A 17,270-nucleotide genomic window follows, 5' to 3' on the forward strand; every position below is an offset into this window, starting at 1 on the left:
TCCATGTATACTTGTGTTCCCTCATGTACTTCCTGTACTTCCTGTATTGAAAAAAAAGGTGAAAAAAAGAGATACTGTATTTGGATGTCTTCATAACATTGTTTAACTTTGTTAAACTTTAACTTTGTTAAAATGAGTTCAGACAATGTTGATATTTCACTGTTATTCAACAGAGATAATATAAGAACATTCCTGTGAGTTTCAATAACAAAGGATTAATATTGTATTCTCCTTGTTATGACCAATCATCTGTTTCTGGGAAATAACGGACGTGCACATTCAGCCAATGGGCGTTTGATTAACAAACCAAACCAGGCCCTTTTATTGCCGTCATGAACCCACCAATAACGATTAGAGATTAACTTTACTGACGTTTTTATCCACCAATAGATGACCGGTTTTGGAAGTATTCCTACCCCTTCAATGAAGCCAGAGAGTTACTTGATGGCGACAGGTTTGGTAAAATAACAGATTTCTAAGAAACAAACGTCTAACTAATCTTGAGAAATAAGCAGTGTAATTTTCTTTATTCAGCGCGTATAGTTTGGTGGAGTGGGACAGTTGTCATTCGACCGTTCGATGTCGATTGACAATTTATTCTAGAGATATTTTGTTCATTGTTATGTTTGTTATTTTGGTTGTAACATTAGCTTGCTAGGCTAGCAGCTTGCTAGCTATATATCAATATAGTGACAAATACAGCCTGCTTTAAAGGTAGTAAAACAATGTTTCGGGAAAAAACTTCGGACTCGATGTACATTTTCGGTTCATTCATTTGACAATCTCGAACAGTGGGGCGCAAGCGGTGTCGTGTCTGAACTTGTTGACATTCTTTTGTTTACAAGTGAGCTTGGTTATTTTCTAACTATTAGACAAGAAAGCTTATTCCCTTGTGACAGCACTCAACACAATAACATATTGCATTATAGAAAAAAGTAATTGGACAGTTGGCTATAGGCTATGTTAACGTTTCACATTTCTAAGAGTAATAAGTGTCATTCTATGTTTTAGCTAGTTTTCCAAGAATAAAAATGTCAAGAAATAAATTGCGCAAGATTAGTTATCGGATATCTAGAAAGCCATATCTAGAATAAATAAATAAATATAATAAAGCCTAACATTAGATAGAATCTTAACTTTACAATTTAAGTTTCTACGATAACCTAAAAAAAATGGCTACATTTCATTTGGCCACAGCTACGAAGCAGAAAGCTTGTTATTGTCTTCAGCTGATCCTTTATAATGTAGCCTACATTGCTCAGACTAGGTGGCATGCCACGTTGATATTTCTCAATTCGCCTTTATCTATGAAATAATATTGCTATTTTCTCTCGATATTTTGTGAATTTTTGTATGATCATAACAGCGTTATTGACCAGTGCTTGTTATGCAGTTATGAATGAATGAGCTCTGGTGCGCGTGCGCGAAGTTCCTAAAGTTTATAAACAACGGCTGCACGCATATGATCACATGACTGTTCTTTATCTAGTCTACACAGACAAAGGACTTTGTTATATGGAGGCATTTTATCCCCTATGTAATGACCTGTAGATTTGATTTGATTTATTATGGCCATAATGTGTTATTGCCACAGGAAATGGGATTCGTAATTGTAGAATAATGCAGTCAACTATGCTTTTTAACCAGTGCTTTTTATTATTCACCTATTAATATTCAATGCAAACATAAATTACATAGGCCTAGCGTTTAACCAAATAATTCAAATAATATTAATTCGGAATTTTGTATGTTTTATACCTGTTGTGGTCAGATTCTGAAATTGTAATTTATCGTTGTCTCCAGTGGCTGTCTACAGACTTTCCAGCTGACAATATGTTATGGGAAGTTAATAAGACTGAACAAGTTGAGGAAAACAAGATGGATGCAAATAGAATGGAAGACTCTTTTGATCTTCTGAAATGCAATGAGGCTCTGTCCTCATCACCTGGCTGCCCCCCTACTCCCATGGAGTATGGTAAATATCTGCTATTATGTAATAGGTCTACACACACACACACACACACACACACACACACACACACACACACACACACACACACACACACACACACACACACACACACACACACACACACACACACACACACACACACACAGTATACAGGTATAAGACTGCAATGTAAAGTGTTACCATAAAGGACAGGAATGTTCTATTTAATTATATTCTGAACACTTATAAGCACAACCCTGACCAACCTCACTCCCCTCCCGCTCCAGATGACCTGCCAGAGCTGCAGGAGGTAGAGGAGAGCCAGTCCTCTCTGGTGCTGTTCCATGTGGGAACTGGGGTGTCACATCAGGACTGTATAGCTGGTTACCCTCACACCAATTGGCTGACTGAGCTAGCTAACATCGCCACCAGCCCTCAGAGCCCCCTACTGCAGGAGCCTCCTCCCATCAAGAGGTACCTGTTGTGTTTAGGGGTTGACAACGCATATGCACACTCATTTACTGTAGCATACACACACGTGGTACACAATACACATGCATGTCACACAAAGGCACGTGGTACACACACACACATACACACACAGACAGACACACAGATAGAGCCACACATCAACAAAGCATTAGGTTTATGTTTGATATGTCGAATTTGATATGTATATCTGTATTTCTCCTTATCAGGTCGTCTCATGGACGGGCAAAGTGATGGTGTTAGATTGTTAATGTATTGATGATTGATATGTATTTCTCTTTATTCCTCTCATCAGGTCGTCTCCTATGCACATCTTTGCCACCAGTCGTAGTTTACATTCTTACGCCCGACCTCCCCTGGCTAGCAGTGCACCCAGCCCCTCTAGGGGTCACCTTAGGGAGCGCAGCAGACGTGTCAGAGTACGACCTTTCACCATTTACCTTTCAGTTCAACCATTTCCTGTGTGTGGACCCTATCACCCTCTCCACTTCTATACTGAATGAATGAATAAAAGGTTTTTGTACGTGTCACGTCACCTAGACTATTTACTACAAGATTATGTATGACCATTTGTGTTCATTGTGGTCAATTCCATTTTAGTTTAGTCAATTCAGGAAGTAAACTGAAATCCCTCACTGAAATTCAAATGTTCTATCTATGGATTGGAAATTCATTTAGGAATTTCCTTGATGAACTGAATTGAAGTGGCTTTGGCCAACCCTGATGGGCATGCTTCATTCAGGGCAATGTACAGTGCCTTGCGAAAGTATTCGGCCCCCTTGAACTTTGCGACCTTTTGCCACATTTCAGGCTTCAAACATAAAGATATAAAACTGTATTTTTTTGTGAGGAATCAACAACAAGTGGGACACAATCATGAAGTGGAACGACATTTATTGGATATTTCAAACTTTTTTAACAAATCCAAAACTGAAAAATTGGGCGTGCAAAATTATTCAGCCCCCTTAAGTTAATACTTTGTAGCGCCACCTTTTGCTGCGATTACAGCTGTAAGTCGCTTGGGGTATGTCTCTATCAGTTTTGCACATCGAGAGACTGACATTTTTTCCCATTCCTCCTTGCAAAACAGCTCGAGCTCAGTGAGGTTGGATGGAGAGCATTTGTGAACAGCAGTTTTCAGTTCTTTCCACAGATTCTCGATTGGATTCAGGTCTGGACTTTGACTTGGCCATTCTAACACCTGGATATGTTTATTTTTGAACCATTCCATTGTAGATTTTGCTTTATGTTTTGGATCATTGTCTTGTTGGAAGACAAATCTCCGCCCCAGTCTCAGGTCTTTTGCAGACTCCATCAGGTTTTCTTCCAGAAGGGTCCTGTATTTGGCTCCATCCATCTTCCCATCAATTAAAACCATCTTCCCTGTCCCTGCTGAAGAAAAGCAGGCCCAAACCATGATGCTGCCACCACCATGTTTGACAGTGGGGATGGTGTGTTCAGCTGTGTTGCTTTTACGCCAAACATAACGTTTTGCATTGTTGCCAAAAAGTTCAATTTTGGTTTCATCTGACCAGAGCACCTTCTTCCACATGTTTGGTGTGTCTCCCAGGTGGCTTGTGGCAAACTTTAAACGACACTTTTTATGGATATCTTTAAGAAATGGCTTTCTTCTTGCCACTCTTCCATAAAGGCCAGATTTGTGCAATATATGACTGATTGTTGTCCTATGGACAGAGTCTCCCACCTCAGCTGTAGATCTCTGCAGTTCATCCAGAGTGATCATGGGCCTCTTGGCTGCATCTCTGATCAGTCTTCTCCTTGTATGAGCTGAAAGTTTAGAGGGACGGCCCGGTCTTGGTAGATTTGCAGTGGTCTGATACTCCTTCCATTTCAATATTATCGCTTGCACAGTGCTCCTTGGGATGTTTAAAGCTTGGGAAATCTTTTTGTATCCAAATCCGGCTTTAAACTTCTTCACAACAGTATCTCGGACCTGCCTGGTGTGTTCCTTGTTCTTCATGATGCTCTCTGCGCTTTTAACGGACCTCTGAGACTATCACAGTGCAGGTGCATTTATACGGAGACTTGATTACACACAGGTGGATTGTATTTATCATCATTAGTCATTTAGGTCAACATTGGATCATTCAGAGATCCTCACTGAACTTCTGGAGAGAGTTTGCTGCACTGAAAGTAAAGGGGCTGAATAATTTTGCACGCCCAATTTTTCAGTTTTTGATTTGTTAAAAAAGTTTGAAATATCCAATAAATGTCGTTCCACTTCATGATTGTGTCCCACTTGTTGTTGATTCTTCACAAAAAAATACAGTTTTATATCTTTATGTTTGAAGCCTGAAATGTGGCAAAAGGTCGCAAAGTTCAAGGGGGCTGAATACTTTCGCAAGGCACTGTAACTGTTCTATAACTTTGCGACAACAACTGCAATTTATGACGTGCTATTCAACTGTTTTGTAATATGTTTCTCTTTGTTTGAACATCCCCCATTCAGGCCAGCAGTGAGTCAGAGTCTGGTGTGTTCTCTATGTCATCATTCTCTGATGATGAGGACATGGGTTGGTCTAACTCCTGGCCCTTAACTGCCTGGCACTGTTTCCTGAAAGGTATGGACGCACGCAGGCGCGCACACACACACATACACAGAGAGAAATTGATAAGCTTTTCCTAGAATTATGGCCTTGAGTGCATTTACCTTTTACTTGTGGAAAAAGCCTAGCTAACACATTGATAACAAGTGGCTGTGCAGTCTGGATTCAGGTCTGTATCAGGCAGCATATCACAGATATGTGGCATGGCATGGATGAAAGAGAACTTCCTCCAGTTGATCAGTAGCAAGATTGAGGCTATGCTTATTGGGACACCCAAGCAGGTCATCAGTGCTGGAAACATCTGCCTTACAGTCAATGGCTAGGCCATCCACCTGTCCACTGTGTCGTGACGTTGTATTAGTTAATGTGACGACTGTTGTTCATCGAATGATTAAAGTTTCTAATTGCGTGATTAACTGAATCAAGCAATGATTAACTCATTAACCTGGGGCACCATGGGAAAACTAGTTTTTATTGAGTTTCTATTTCCCGAATTAACTCAAAGAATATCAGAATATCGATTTTTACAACAGCCGCTAATTAACCAGTTGCCTCTACCAATCTCGTTCTGAAAGTTGTATAGCCCGTGAATCTGCACGGACCCGGGTCTCACCAATGAGTTTGTACCACACCAATCTTAGTTGAATATTTATTTACTAAAAAGCTAAAATTATAATAAAAGATACACATAGACAAAACACATTATCGGCTATTGATTAGAACTTAGTATAATGGGCCAACACACTATGGCGTGTGTTACCCACAATGGGGATTTCAAGAGAGAGAAAAAAGAAAGTACACGAGAAATATACATTTGGGTGAATTTGTCAGTTATGCTATTCTAAACCTAGCCTTGCCCCAAACTGTCGCTCTTATGGGTCAGAATATAATGATGTAATTACGTGGGGATGATCTCCGAGGATTCTCTGTGTGGACCGTCCAGGCTGCTCGATGACGCACTACTCCGGCGCACCTCTCTGACTGTCCTCCCGATGTCAGTGTCCTTTTGGCTTAGGAGTCTGTTCCCTCACCCTTTGCTCTGGAAGGGGTCTTCTGAGGACAGACAGCTCTGTAGCTCAGAGCTCACAGCATAGGAATGAAACCCTTTAGATACCACGATTCGATGGGAGATGGAGGCTAGGTGGTTCGACTTGAATTCACCTGCTTAGACACAGCTACTCATCCGTAGCTTGGGTAGAAAATGATTTGTTCTGGGTTTGTTGACTTTTTAGACCTTGCTGCAGCTTGGGTCAGGTAGTCTTCCTGTAAATTCTATACTCACAGCTTTTATACCCTTGGGTCAGAAGTGGGCGTAACCGCCTTTAGGGCAATTTTCTGGGCGTACCAAGTTAATGAGGCAAGGTCTAGATTTGATTCAAATCCAATTTTAGACAACTAACTTAACATTTAATCTTCCCCGAAACATTCTCTTTGATTTGGATATTTTCCATACAACATACAATGGGGCGGCAGCGTAGCCTAGTGGTTAGAGCGATGGACTAGTAACCAGAAGGTTGCAAGTTCAAACCCCCGAGCTGACAAGGTACAAATCTGTTGTTCTGCCCCTGAACAGGCAGTTAACCCACTGTTCCTAGGCTGTCATTGAAAATAAGAATTTGTTCTTAACTGACTTGCCTAAAGGTAAATAAATAAACATCAAACATATACTAGGAAAACTCTTCACATTACAATGTTTTCGTAATAACGTCATCAACCTAACCAATAACCTAAAAAAATAACAAAACAAAAATGACATACATTTTCATATTCCATCTATCGTCTTGACCACCATTGTGGCTGACGGAAACCATTGTTCCAAAGTCCCTTTATTTCATGTTTAATGTTCAGTTGAGCTGAGATAACTCTGTAATGAAAAGTGTTATATTAAATATATTCTTTTTTTTAAGCCTGTGTTTCCTCTGTGTGAGTTGCTAACTTAATCCAGAGTGAACATAAATTCATAGGGAAATATCAGCCTCTGGTGTTTAGACAGCAGTATGACAGGCAAATACGGTTTGTACTTCTTGGTAAGTAAGGATGTATCAATAAGAAGCATCAAAAGTCAAGTCTCAAGGCAAGAAGAAATTTCTGTCTCTCTCTCTCTACTTACTCTATTTGACTAAATGTTTTGCTGTTATCCTCCTATTCAGGCACCCGGTTGCGGTTCCACAGGGGTTCTAACAAGGAGTGGCAAGAGGCTGAGGACCTGGGAGACTCTGATGACGAGTCAGATGATGATGAGAGAATAATGCCGTCCACTGCCCGAAAGGTAGCAAAATGTTTTACAGCAACAAAAAAATAATCCAGCTAATCCCTCCCTGTTTGTTTGTTTTCTTCCGTTTGATGCCTTATGAACATGCCCTTGCTAATCGCCAGATCTGATATGATTGGCTAGACTCCCTCTCACATTTTTTTCTCTGGATGTTGATTGATTTACAGAGCTACGGTTCGGAAGGTCTGAAGCTAGTGGCCCACGAGGAGAACGTGTCGTACGGCCAGGCTGTCCTCAAACTCACCTTTGACCCCGGCTCGCCAGAAGATGGCCTCTTAACGGCAGAGTGCAGATTTGATCACCCCTTTTTTGTGAAAAACAAAGGTAAAAGAACAAAATGTCTTTGAATTGTTAACAAGATAACTGAATCAGTTAAGGGAACATGGCAAACTGGAACTGCGTGCAAAATGATAAATGCAGGCGGTATTAGTCTGAAATCCTAGATATTTTATTTACCTTAATTTAACTAGGCAAGTCAGTTAAGAACAAATTCTTATTTTCAATGATGGCCTAGGAACAGTGGGTTAACGACAGATTTGTACCTTGTCAGCTCGGGGATTTGAAGTTGCAAACTTTCGGTTACTAGTCCAAATCTCCAACCACTAGGCTACCCTGCCGCCCCTATCATCAGATTGATTAAGCAAATGTTCAGCTCTTGATGTTCAATGGCCTATTGGTAGGATAATCTTTGAGACTGTATGGTGATAGGGCTTTATAGTACAGGCCAGATGTACATATTTTTTGTGTATTTAAAAAAAATGTTTACAATTCCATGTCTCTTCCTGTCCCAGGCTGGTCCTCGTTCTATCCCAGCCTGACGGTGGTGCAGCACGGTATCCCCTGCTATGAGATGCAGGTGGGGGACCTATGTCTTCCTCCAGGCCACAGAGACTCCATAAACTGTGACGACTCTGTTGTCTTCGACACCTTCAGGAGGTACAGAATAATACCAATGTTAAACAAAAATGTCTGCACACTGGTATATGCTCCCCAGGGCTTAGTTTATTCAGACAATATCAATGCCTCAGTATGACACAGTAGATAAGATTTTAGTGAAATGATATAAATTGTGTTAATCTTCCCTATCTCTTCATATCCCTCTCCAGTTATGACTTCACCCCTCTGGACTCTTCAGCTGTCTATGTGCTGAGCAGCATGGCCAGGCAGCGTAGGACCTCCCAGTCCAGCAGTGGCGCTGTCTCCCCTGACCCAGAGAAACTCTCCAGTTCCTTCCACCCCTCCTCCACCAGCAAATCAAACAGGAGCAATACCTCAGGGACAGCCCCTGGCGGGGCCACACCCACCAAATGCAAGCGGCCAATGAACGCCTTCATGCTCTTCGCTAAGAAGTACAGGTTGGAGTACACACAGATGTACCCTGGGAAGGATAACAGGTGGGTAGGCAGACCAAACGTGTGTGTGTGCATGTGTGTAAAACATAATTTTCTGGGGGGGATGGTCAGTAGTACATCCGTCCTGTTCTGACAAATTGTTTACAAAATGAAAGGATCTCTATGTTAGGAACGTCTCTGAGTAGATTATTGCTTTAGACCAGAGCCACAGGTAGGATTACAGTAGCAGAGAAAAGAGTGTTGTCTCTCACAGTAATTAATAAAGTTCCACACACATGAGTGACTGAATTAATTAATGAATTATGGTATAAATTATAGTATGTCCTTGTGTCCCTATACAGAGCCATCAGTGTAATCCTGGGTGATAAGTGGAAGAAGATGAAGAACGAGGAGAGGAGGATGTACACCATGGAGGCCAAGGCTCTGGCTGACGAGCAGAAGAGACTCAACCCTGACTGCTGGAAACGCAAGAGAACCAACTCAGTAAGTTGATCACAGTGACCATGTTTACATGCAGACCAATATTCCCTTATTATTCTGGATACTCAAGTATTCAGTTTTCGAGTTGACACACAAACATCATATCCGGTTTACAATAACCCAAAAAGCTTTTATCCTGGCTGTAGGAAAGCCGGATAAGATGCCTGGGATATATGCTGATCTTAGACTGGATACTGTGGCATGTAAACATCTTATCCCATTTACGGTTGTTTTTTGCGGTCTGTGTAGGCTCAATTTTGCATATCATGGGTGTTGTGTGATGATGTTTTCATCTGATTGTCAAACAAATCACTTCAAAAAGTAGGCTACCTTCGCAGTTCGATACACCATAATTCCATAATAATACATTTAGCTGATACTCCGTACTGGACCATATAGCCTACTGGCTACTTTCACTCCTAATTTAGACAACTTTCTGCTTATAATTTACGACATTTGGTAGGCCATATTATAATTTCTGACATTTGGTAGACCATTTGTTTGTCAACTACAGTATAGTTAGATACATGCAGCTTCTCTTCTGTCATAACTTGTTACCCAAGAAGACTAAATAAAGTAGTGCTCACCAGAATAATGTCTTACATTGATAGAATGAATGTGTTAGTAAACTAATTAATACCGGTAAAGTTGTCTGTTTCGTTTAGGGACCGGGAAGAAAACGCAATAACTCCAAAACAGTGGAATGATTGGTCCTGTGCAAAATGTACAAATGCTATCAGTTTGAACGCTTTTAAGGAAATTAAAAGCTGTGAAAACGATGAAACCTTTCTGATAAGGCTTCAGTTCATTTTGGGAACATATTTTATGTTGTTGAAATACTGTCTGCTTGCATAACAGTGTCAAAGATAACATTACACGCACATTCACATTTTCTGAGATGCTGAAATAAATAAATCATATTTCTCCACTCCTCTTCTCAAGACAAAATTAACATTTGTGGTATCATTTTACTGCAAGAAATGCATAATTCTATAGGAGTTACGAGCTACTATCCGGAATACTGTGCGCATGTAAACGTGGTCGCTTATCATAAAGAACTCAGTAAGGTGTAATAGGCATGACACTGATCTGCTCTTATTTCGAAGGCCCAATTTCTGTCCTGGACATAAGGTCCTGAGCGAGATTCAAACCCTCTGGTTTAAACCAACACGGTAAGGACTGTTATTATAGGCATGATCATAAAGTTCCAACTGAAATTATCCAGGTATATAGTTTACCAGGCAACTGTGCCAAATTCAGGGCTTAGCTAAAACAAATAATGATGATGTAAGGTCACAGATTTATAAAACCTATAGTGCACATTGCCAAAAATGTCACAGCAGCCTATCAATGGAAAGATAGGAGGTGCACACTCTAGGTATAATAACGCTGTGTGTAAGTTCTGAGCATGCTTTAAAGGCTCAGTACACAAAAAATTCAGTTTTCCTGTGTTTTGTATAATATTAACAGCTGGTTAAACAAACACTGTAAAAGTGTTAAACCATGTGATCAGTGTTATTTCCTGATGGTTTCTTTTTGAAAATACAATCTACATAGGATGTTCTAATCAGCAGGTTTGCATGGGCGGGAGTTTCGGCTTTCCATTGTGACATCACCATGCAGTAAATTGGTTAATAGGCCAATTACAAAGACTTCTAAAACTCTCTGCCAATAACAGCTAGTTTTCAGTTTTCCCTTCCCCACTCAGACCACTCCCAGACAGTCCTAGCAAAAAACAAAACACCGTTTTTTTGCTAAGCTATTTTTTGCCAATTTTAATGTAAATCTATTAGAGTAAGGTACTTAATTGTTACCTAGAAATTATTTGATATTGACATAAAAACGTCTGCATTTGGGCCTTTACCCTCCACCGCTCTCTTTCTCTCTCCTCAGGGGTCCCAGCACCAATAGATGGCCTGGTGAACAGACCGACCAGGTGAACAGACCGACCAGGCGACCCCACTAGCCTCTCTAGCCTGGTCCCAGATCTGTTTGTGCTGTATAGCCAACTATGGTCGTTGGACCATAAGACAGCACAAACAGACCTGGAACCAGGCTACTCTCTCTCTCTGCTCACCTGTCAAATTGATGAGACATAACTGTGATGCTGAATACACTTGCTTTTATAACTAAGAGACCTTATAGATAGGCCTACAAGATAAAACGACAACTATGAACTATATATTAAAAAGCAGGTCATCTAGTGTAACTAACCGTGCTTATATTTTCTTACATTTTAAAATGACAAGAGATGCCTTGTTATTCCTCTATAAAAAAGGAAAGGCTCAGTTTTATTTCTTCAGGTAATTTCATATTTCGAGGCATGAAACCTTGAGATCAGGGTTGCAAAATTCTGGTAACTTTCCAAAGATTCCCCAGGTTTTCCAGAAATTCAGGTTGAAAGATTCCCAGAATCAGGAGGGTATAAGCAAGAAATCCAGAATCCTCCAACCAGGAATTCTGGAAAACTTGAGAATTTTGGTAGAGTTACTGGAAATTGAGAATCCTACTTGAGACCCAGTGGTGCTAAGTTCGGTTAAGGAAGGAGGAGCAGTGATACAAAAGTTATATTTTTAATTGTAAAATAAATAAGGGGGATTTTAAATAGCTTTGGTAACACTTTATTTTAAGGGTCCATAATAAATCATTTATAAGGCATTTACAAACCGCTTGCTCATCATTTATTAATCATGCAGGAATGTCTACCAATGGCATGTCCATCTTTTTGTGAGAAATTACACTGGTCACTCAAAATATTTATAAAATATTCAAAAAGTATAAATATTGCTCACTTTAGGGACTGCAAAAATACTTTACTAATTATTAGTAAATGGTTTATAAATGTGGGCGTAATGATTAATAAATGGTGACCACACAATTTATAAATGCCTTATTAAATGGTTTAATACGGAACCTTAAAATTGTGTTTTTTCTCCTCTGCTGTAGTTCATATTGACTTATATTTGTACAACTCAATATATTGCACAGATTGATAAAGCCTTTCATGCATTGTATCATACAGCACATGACCAAAAGTATGTGGACACCTGCTCATCAAACATCTCATTCCAAAATCATGGGCATTAATATGGAGTTGGTCCTCCTTTGCTGATATAACAGCCTCTACTCTTCTGGGAACGCTTTCCACTTGATGTTGGAACATTGCTGCCGGGCCAATTTTTTAAATGTAACCTTTATTTAACTACGCAAGTCAGTTAAGAACAAATTCTTATTTACAATGATGGCCAAACCCGGACGAAGCTGGGCCAATTGTGTGCCTTGCCTAGTCTCGCATTGTCTTGTTTTGATCTCAGTTTTTTGTTTATTATTATTATTACTCTCAGAAGGACCAACCAAAAGCATCTGTTGGAGACACAGGTAGAGTGGCGAAGGAGCTGATCCCCCTTAACTCCTTATAAGGAACCACTCTCCTGCCCTCTAGACATTCTCAAGCATGCTTCTCCTCGCACTCTTGTGAGCAGTGAAATGCTGTGATACATCTCACTTATATCAGAGAACCAGGGTTACGAAAGTAACCTTAAGTTCTCTTTCAAATACTAATTTCAATGTATCACATACTCTATGGTGATATGGCCAACTCTCGTATCGCAAACATGCTCACCGAAGCCAGGGTAGTCCCAACATCAGCAACCCTCAAGAGGCTCCGAGGCTTCTTGCGCATGCAAGAAGTTGCAGAAACAAGTTGTTGGGAAAAACTTCATAACAAAGTGAGGGGAAGCCCAAAACATGGTGTGCAAATCTCAGTTTAATGAGATATGTCTCTTTCGAGGGTGGTAACCAAATGATTGAAAGCATTACACCCTTGCCTGAGCCTTCGTTCAATCCAAGTAGATGTGCAATGTGTGTACTGGACAACAACAGGAACGCCCTTATAGGCTCCAAGGTGCGACAAAAATAAATTGTCGACCTGGACCAAAGGATGGGGTTAGGTATAGGGTTAGCCTGAAAAACCCTGGGGCAGAATGCGGGTGTGAACAGTGGCTGGTAGAGCACTGTCCACACACTCACTTTAGGGATGCCAAAAGCAAAAGATGGAGGAATATTGCTTCTCAGCGGCTAGTAGCTGCTGTGAAAGAATCTTAAGCACAATAGACATGTCCCAGGTTGAGTAACCTCATCCCTAGGCTATTGCGCACGGCGCAATATAAGCCTTGGGAATCAACGATTCAAAGTTGGCCTTAGTGGGAGTGACGATAGAATTTTATGGGAGTGACCTACTGAGTAATGTATTTGTCATTATTTAATTTTGGAGAATCACATGACTGCAAAGAGTGGGGAGGGTTAAGGGGAAGGTGTTGTGGGTGACGATTGGTTGGTAGATTAAGCCGATTAAGCCAATGCCTATGCAATGGGAGTTTCTCCCGTTCTTTCTGTATTGGCTAACGAAGGCCAACAAGTTTGACGCGTTGGTCCACCAGACCTTCTCTCTGTCCAAAAAAGTCCTGCAAGGAGCATAAGACACAGTGTAGGACGAAACGATCTGTTTAGTCATACCACTTCTGTAAAACAGAAAGCATGCATAAGGAGGTTGGCCCTCTTTTTCAAGAGTCGAAGACCTGCATTTCTTTCCTTAAAATGTAAAAAAATAAAAATAATAATAATGTCACCAGCTATGCCCCGAGAGAGTAGAGAATTGCTTTGTTTGCTAGGGTATAAACCCTGCATAAACCCTGCCAGGACTGGTTGTGAGTAGGGTATAACTGCTGCCTGAAAGTCACTGGCCATCGAGGGGCTCGAAAATGAGGGGGAGGCCCTATTCCCTTGCTCTGTGTAGATGGAAAAGGGAGGGTAGGTAACATAGTTGAAAAAGCATACGGCATCCCTCTATTTCATTGGTTTGTCAGCTCTCCCGCCCCAAATGGCGTGGTCACCGTTTTTGGGATGGGGTCTCCCATGGCCCTCACAGGGTCTTTGCTTCTATCAGGGTGCAGCAAGTCAGTCTGGATAGATGTGGGAAGTGGGCTCTCTCTAGACAGAGCAGGCAATGTATCTGAAGGAAGAAGTATTCAAAATCCTGTATTCATAAAAAAAAATCCTGTATTCACTGAGAAGTAGAAAAGCAATTGACACAAAGCAAAAACCTTTCGTTCAGTACTCAACCTCTCAACAGGGTCTGAAGAACTACTACGCTCAGCAAAAATATCCTACACGGTTCGCTTCAGAGCAAATAAGCAGGAAACAGGGCTCCAGTCATGCTGAGATCTAGAGAGCAATAGTCCTCACAGGGAAGATGAACGAGAATGACCATAGGCTTGGAGAGTGGCTCCTTATAAGAAGATGAGGGGCTCATCTCATTTTCCACTCTGTCTCCAACATATGATTTCTATTGGCCCTTCCAAGAGTATTGGTGATCCTAGCGAATCCCCATATGTGATACATCGAAATGAGTATTTGAAGGAGAACCCGTATGTTATTGTTCCATTGCAAAACATTTTGAAAGGTTTCCTTCCTTGCTCTAATGAACATAACTCAGATACCCTGTTTCCTGATTCACACTGTAGGGTCGAACCAAACTATTATGGCTTGGATATTTTATTTTCACATTGTGCTTTCTAGCATGGTTTCAGGAACTGTGATAGATGTATAACCAGGCCTCTCAGTACAGCTCGGCCAGGCTTGGCTTAGCCCTTTAGTGTGAATCAGGCATCTAGTTGCTAAACCAGCTGGTCGTGTGCCGATGATGATGTATGTTTCTACACATGGATGTTTTGCACACTCATCCAAACAGCACTTCAGGCCCAAGCCTTCACTTTTAGTGTTTTAATTTCTTTTTGCACTTTATATACAGTACATATGTAATCTTATACAGTACAACCAATTAAATGTATGCTAGTGGAAGCTACTGGTAACTGCCAAAATAAAGGAAACATGTGAGTAATGAGGGATACAAAGTATATCGAAAGCAGGTGCTTCCACACATATGTGGTTCCTGAGTTAATTAAGCAATTAAAACATCACATCATGCTAAGGGTAATGTATAAAAATGCCCAGTTGCCCATTATTTTGAAATAGGGGTTTAAAGGGTGTGTGTGTGTGTGTGTGTGTGTGTGTGTGTGTGTGTGTGTGTGTGTGTGTGTGTGTGTGTGTGTGTGTGTGTGTGTGTGTGTGTGTGTGTGTGTGTGTGTGTATTTGTATTTATTATGGATCCCTATTAGCTACTCTTCCTGGGGTCCAGTTTATACCATTTTTAAAACATTACAATACATTTACAGATTTCACAACACACTGTGTGCCCTCAGGCCACTACCACATATATACAGTACTAAATCCATGTGTATGTGTGTATGCGCCAATGTTTGTGTTGCATCACAGTCCCCGCTGTTCCATAAGGTGTTTTTTTAATATGTTTTTTAAATCAAATTTTACTGCTGGCATGAGTTACTTGATGTGGAAAGGAGTTCCATGTAGTCATGACTCTATGTAGTACTGTGTGCCTCTCATAGTCTGTTCTGGACTTGGGGACTGTGAAGAGACCTCTTGTGGCATGTCTTATGGGGTATGCATGGGTATCCAAGCTGTGTGACAGTAGTTTAGACAGACAGCTCGGTGCATTCAACATGTCAATACCTCTCATAAATAAAAGTAGTGATGAAGTCAATCTCTCCTCCACTTTCAGCCACAAGAGACTTGACATGCATATTATTAATATTAGCTCTCTGTGTACATCCAAGGGCCAGCCGTGCTGCTCTGTTCTGAGCCAATTGTACATTTCCAAAGTCCTTTTTTGTGGCACCTGACCGTATGACTGAACAGTAGTCAAGGTGTGACAAAACTAGGGCCTGTAGGACTTGCCTTGATGATAGTGTTGTTAAGAAGGCAGAGCAGCAATTTATTATGGACAGACTTCTCCCCATCTTAGCTACTGTTGTATCAATATGTTTTAACCATGACAGTTTACAATCTAGGGTTACTCCAAGCAGTTCAGTCATCTCAAGGTTTAGGGTTTAGTGAGAGTTTTGTTCCAAATACAATGCTTTTAGTTGTAGAAATATTTAGGGCTAACTTATTCCTTGCCACCCACTCTGAAACTAACTGCAGCTCTTTGTTGAGTGTTGAGTCATCTGCATACATAGGCACTCTGGCTTTACTCAAAGTCAAAAACATGTAAAAAAGCAAGGGTCCTAAACAGCTACCCTGGGGAATTCCTGATTCTAACTGGATTATATTTGAGAGGCTTCCATTAAAGAACACCCAGTTCTGTTAGAGAAGTAACTCTTTTCCCACATTATAAAGCCATAACACATACGTTTTTCCAGCAGCAGACTATGATTGATAATGTCAAAAGCTGCACTGAAGTCTAACAAGACAGCCCCCACAATCATTTTAGATCTCAAACCAAGCTTCAGGGGAGTCGTCTGAAGGTAAACCAGTATCGGCCTGTAAAAAAAAATAGGTTGTAAAAAGTTTGACGAAACATGGGTTTAAAATGTGTTTATTTATTGGAGTTTGCTCCTCTCAGATATAGATACCTTATTTCTTATGATTTATTTTTGGACTGAAATCTAGAGGCTTGATGTTGGTGTTTCCTTTATTTGGCAGTTACCTGTGTATAAAATGACATACGAAATAATCTTCAAGAGATCTATCAGTTTTTACATTGACACAAACATGGCCAAACTGTATACAGTAGGTCTAGCCTGAGTGCCAGTCTGTTTTGTGCTCTATGGCATGACAATGAATGACAATGAGTTGGCAGTACAGCATAAAAAGACTGGCACCCAGGCTAGTACAGGTCATGTGATGTTTTGCTTGCAGGTTGCCATGGTGTTGAATTTATACAGCTTTGTTGTTGATAATGTACAGGTCCACGCCCCACCAAACTCAAAATATCCTTGTACTATATTTTAAATAAAAGTTGAAACTTGCAATCTTATTCACCTGTCCTATCTTTTGTTTTTGCACGTCTTGAGCATTTAAGAGGTAGCCAGCTAATTGTAGGAGGGACAGCTCAGTTTTCATGAATAATTTGTAAGATGATCTTAGCAAAGCTGAAGATTTCCCTCAGATCTCTCAGGTTTTCCTCCCGAGTGGTGCAGTGGTCTAAGGTACTGCATCGCAGTGCTAACTGTGCCACTATAGATTCTGGGTTCGAGTCCAGGCTCTGTCGCAGCCGGCCGCAACCGGGAGACCCATGGGGC

The 17,270-nt window shown here is 40.7% G+C and overlaps 1 protein-coding gene across 4 annotated transcripts; it reads left to right on the forward strand.

The window, feature by feature from the left end:
• The first annotated feature begins 428 nt into the window (after positions 1–428).
• On the forward strand, positions 429–17,005 carry LOC139408788 (HMG box-containing protein 1-like). 4 transcript variants are annotated; one of them, XM_071153135.1, is made up of 12 exons: positions 435–844; positions 1,804–1,975; positions 2,239–2,425; positions 2,736–2,859; positions 4,911–5,022; positions 7,158–7,276; positions 7,447–7,603; positions 8,071–8,215; positions 8,386–8,673; positions 8,973–9,114; positions 10,218–10,283; positions 11,005–13,724. In XM_071153135.1, the coding sequence occupies exons 2-11, from the start codon at positions 1,834–1,836 to the stop codon at positions 10,239–10,241; spliced, it is 1,440 nt and encodes a 479-aa protein (XP_071009236.1). In that variant the 5' UTR covers positions 435–844; positions 1,804–1,833; the 3' UTR covers positions 10,242–10,283; positions 11,005–13,724. The 4 variants fall into 4 exon arrangements, with proteins under 4 accessions (XP_071009228.1, XP_071009236.1, XP_071009245.1 ...); XM_071153119.1 differs by having other exon boundaries at positions 438–459; positions 11,005–17,005; XM_071153127.1 differs by lacking the exon at positions 10,218–10,283 and having other exon boundaries at positions 429–459.
• Positions 17,006–17,270: the final 265 nt, after the last annotated feature.

This window comes from Oncorhynchus clarkii, chromosome 1, assembly GCF_045791955.1.
Source record: "Oncorhynchus clarkii lewisi isolate Uvic-CL-2024 chromosome 1, UVic_Ocla_1.0, whole genome shotgun sequence".
Classification (NCBI taxonomy): Eukaryota; Metazoa; Chordata; class Actinopteri; order Salmoniformes; family Salmonidae; genus Oncorhynchus; species Oncorhynchus clarkii.

Bases quoted from the DNA above. Each gene is read 5' to 3' on its own strand.
- LOC139408788 (XM_071153119.1), top strand. The intron at 2,860-4,910 runs GTACGACCTTTC...TCCCCCATTCAG, and splicing joins AGCGCAGCAGACGTGTCAGA to GCCAGCAGTGAGTCAGAGTC. The intron at 9,115-10,217 runs GTAAGTTGATCA...CTTATTTCGAAG, and splicing joins AACGCAAGAGAACCAACTCA to GCCCAATTTCTGTCCTGGAC.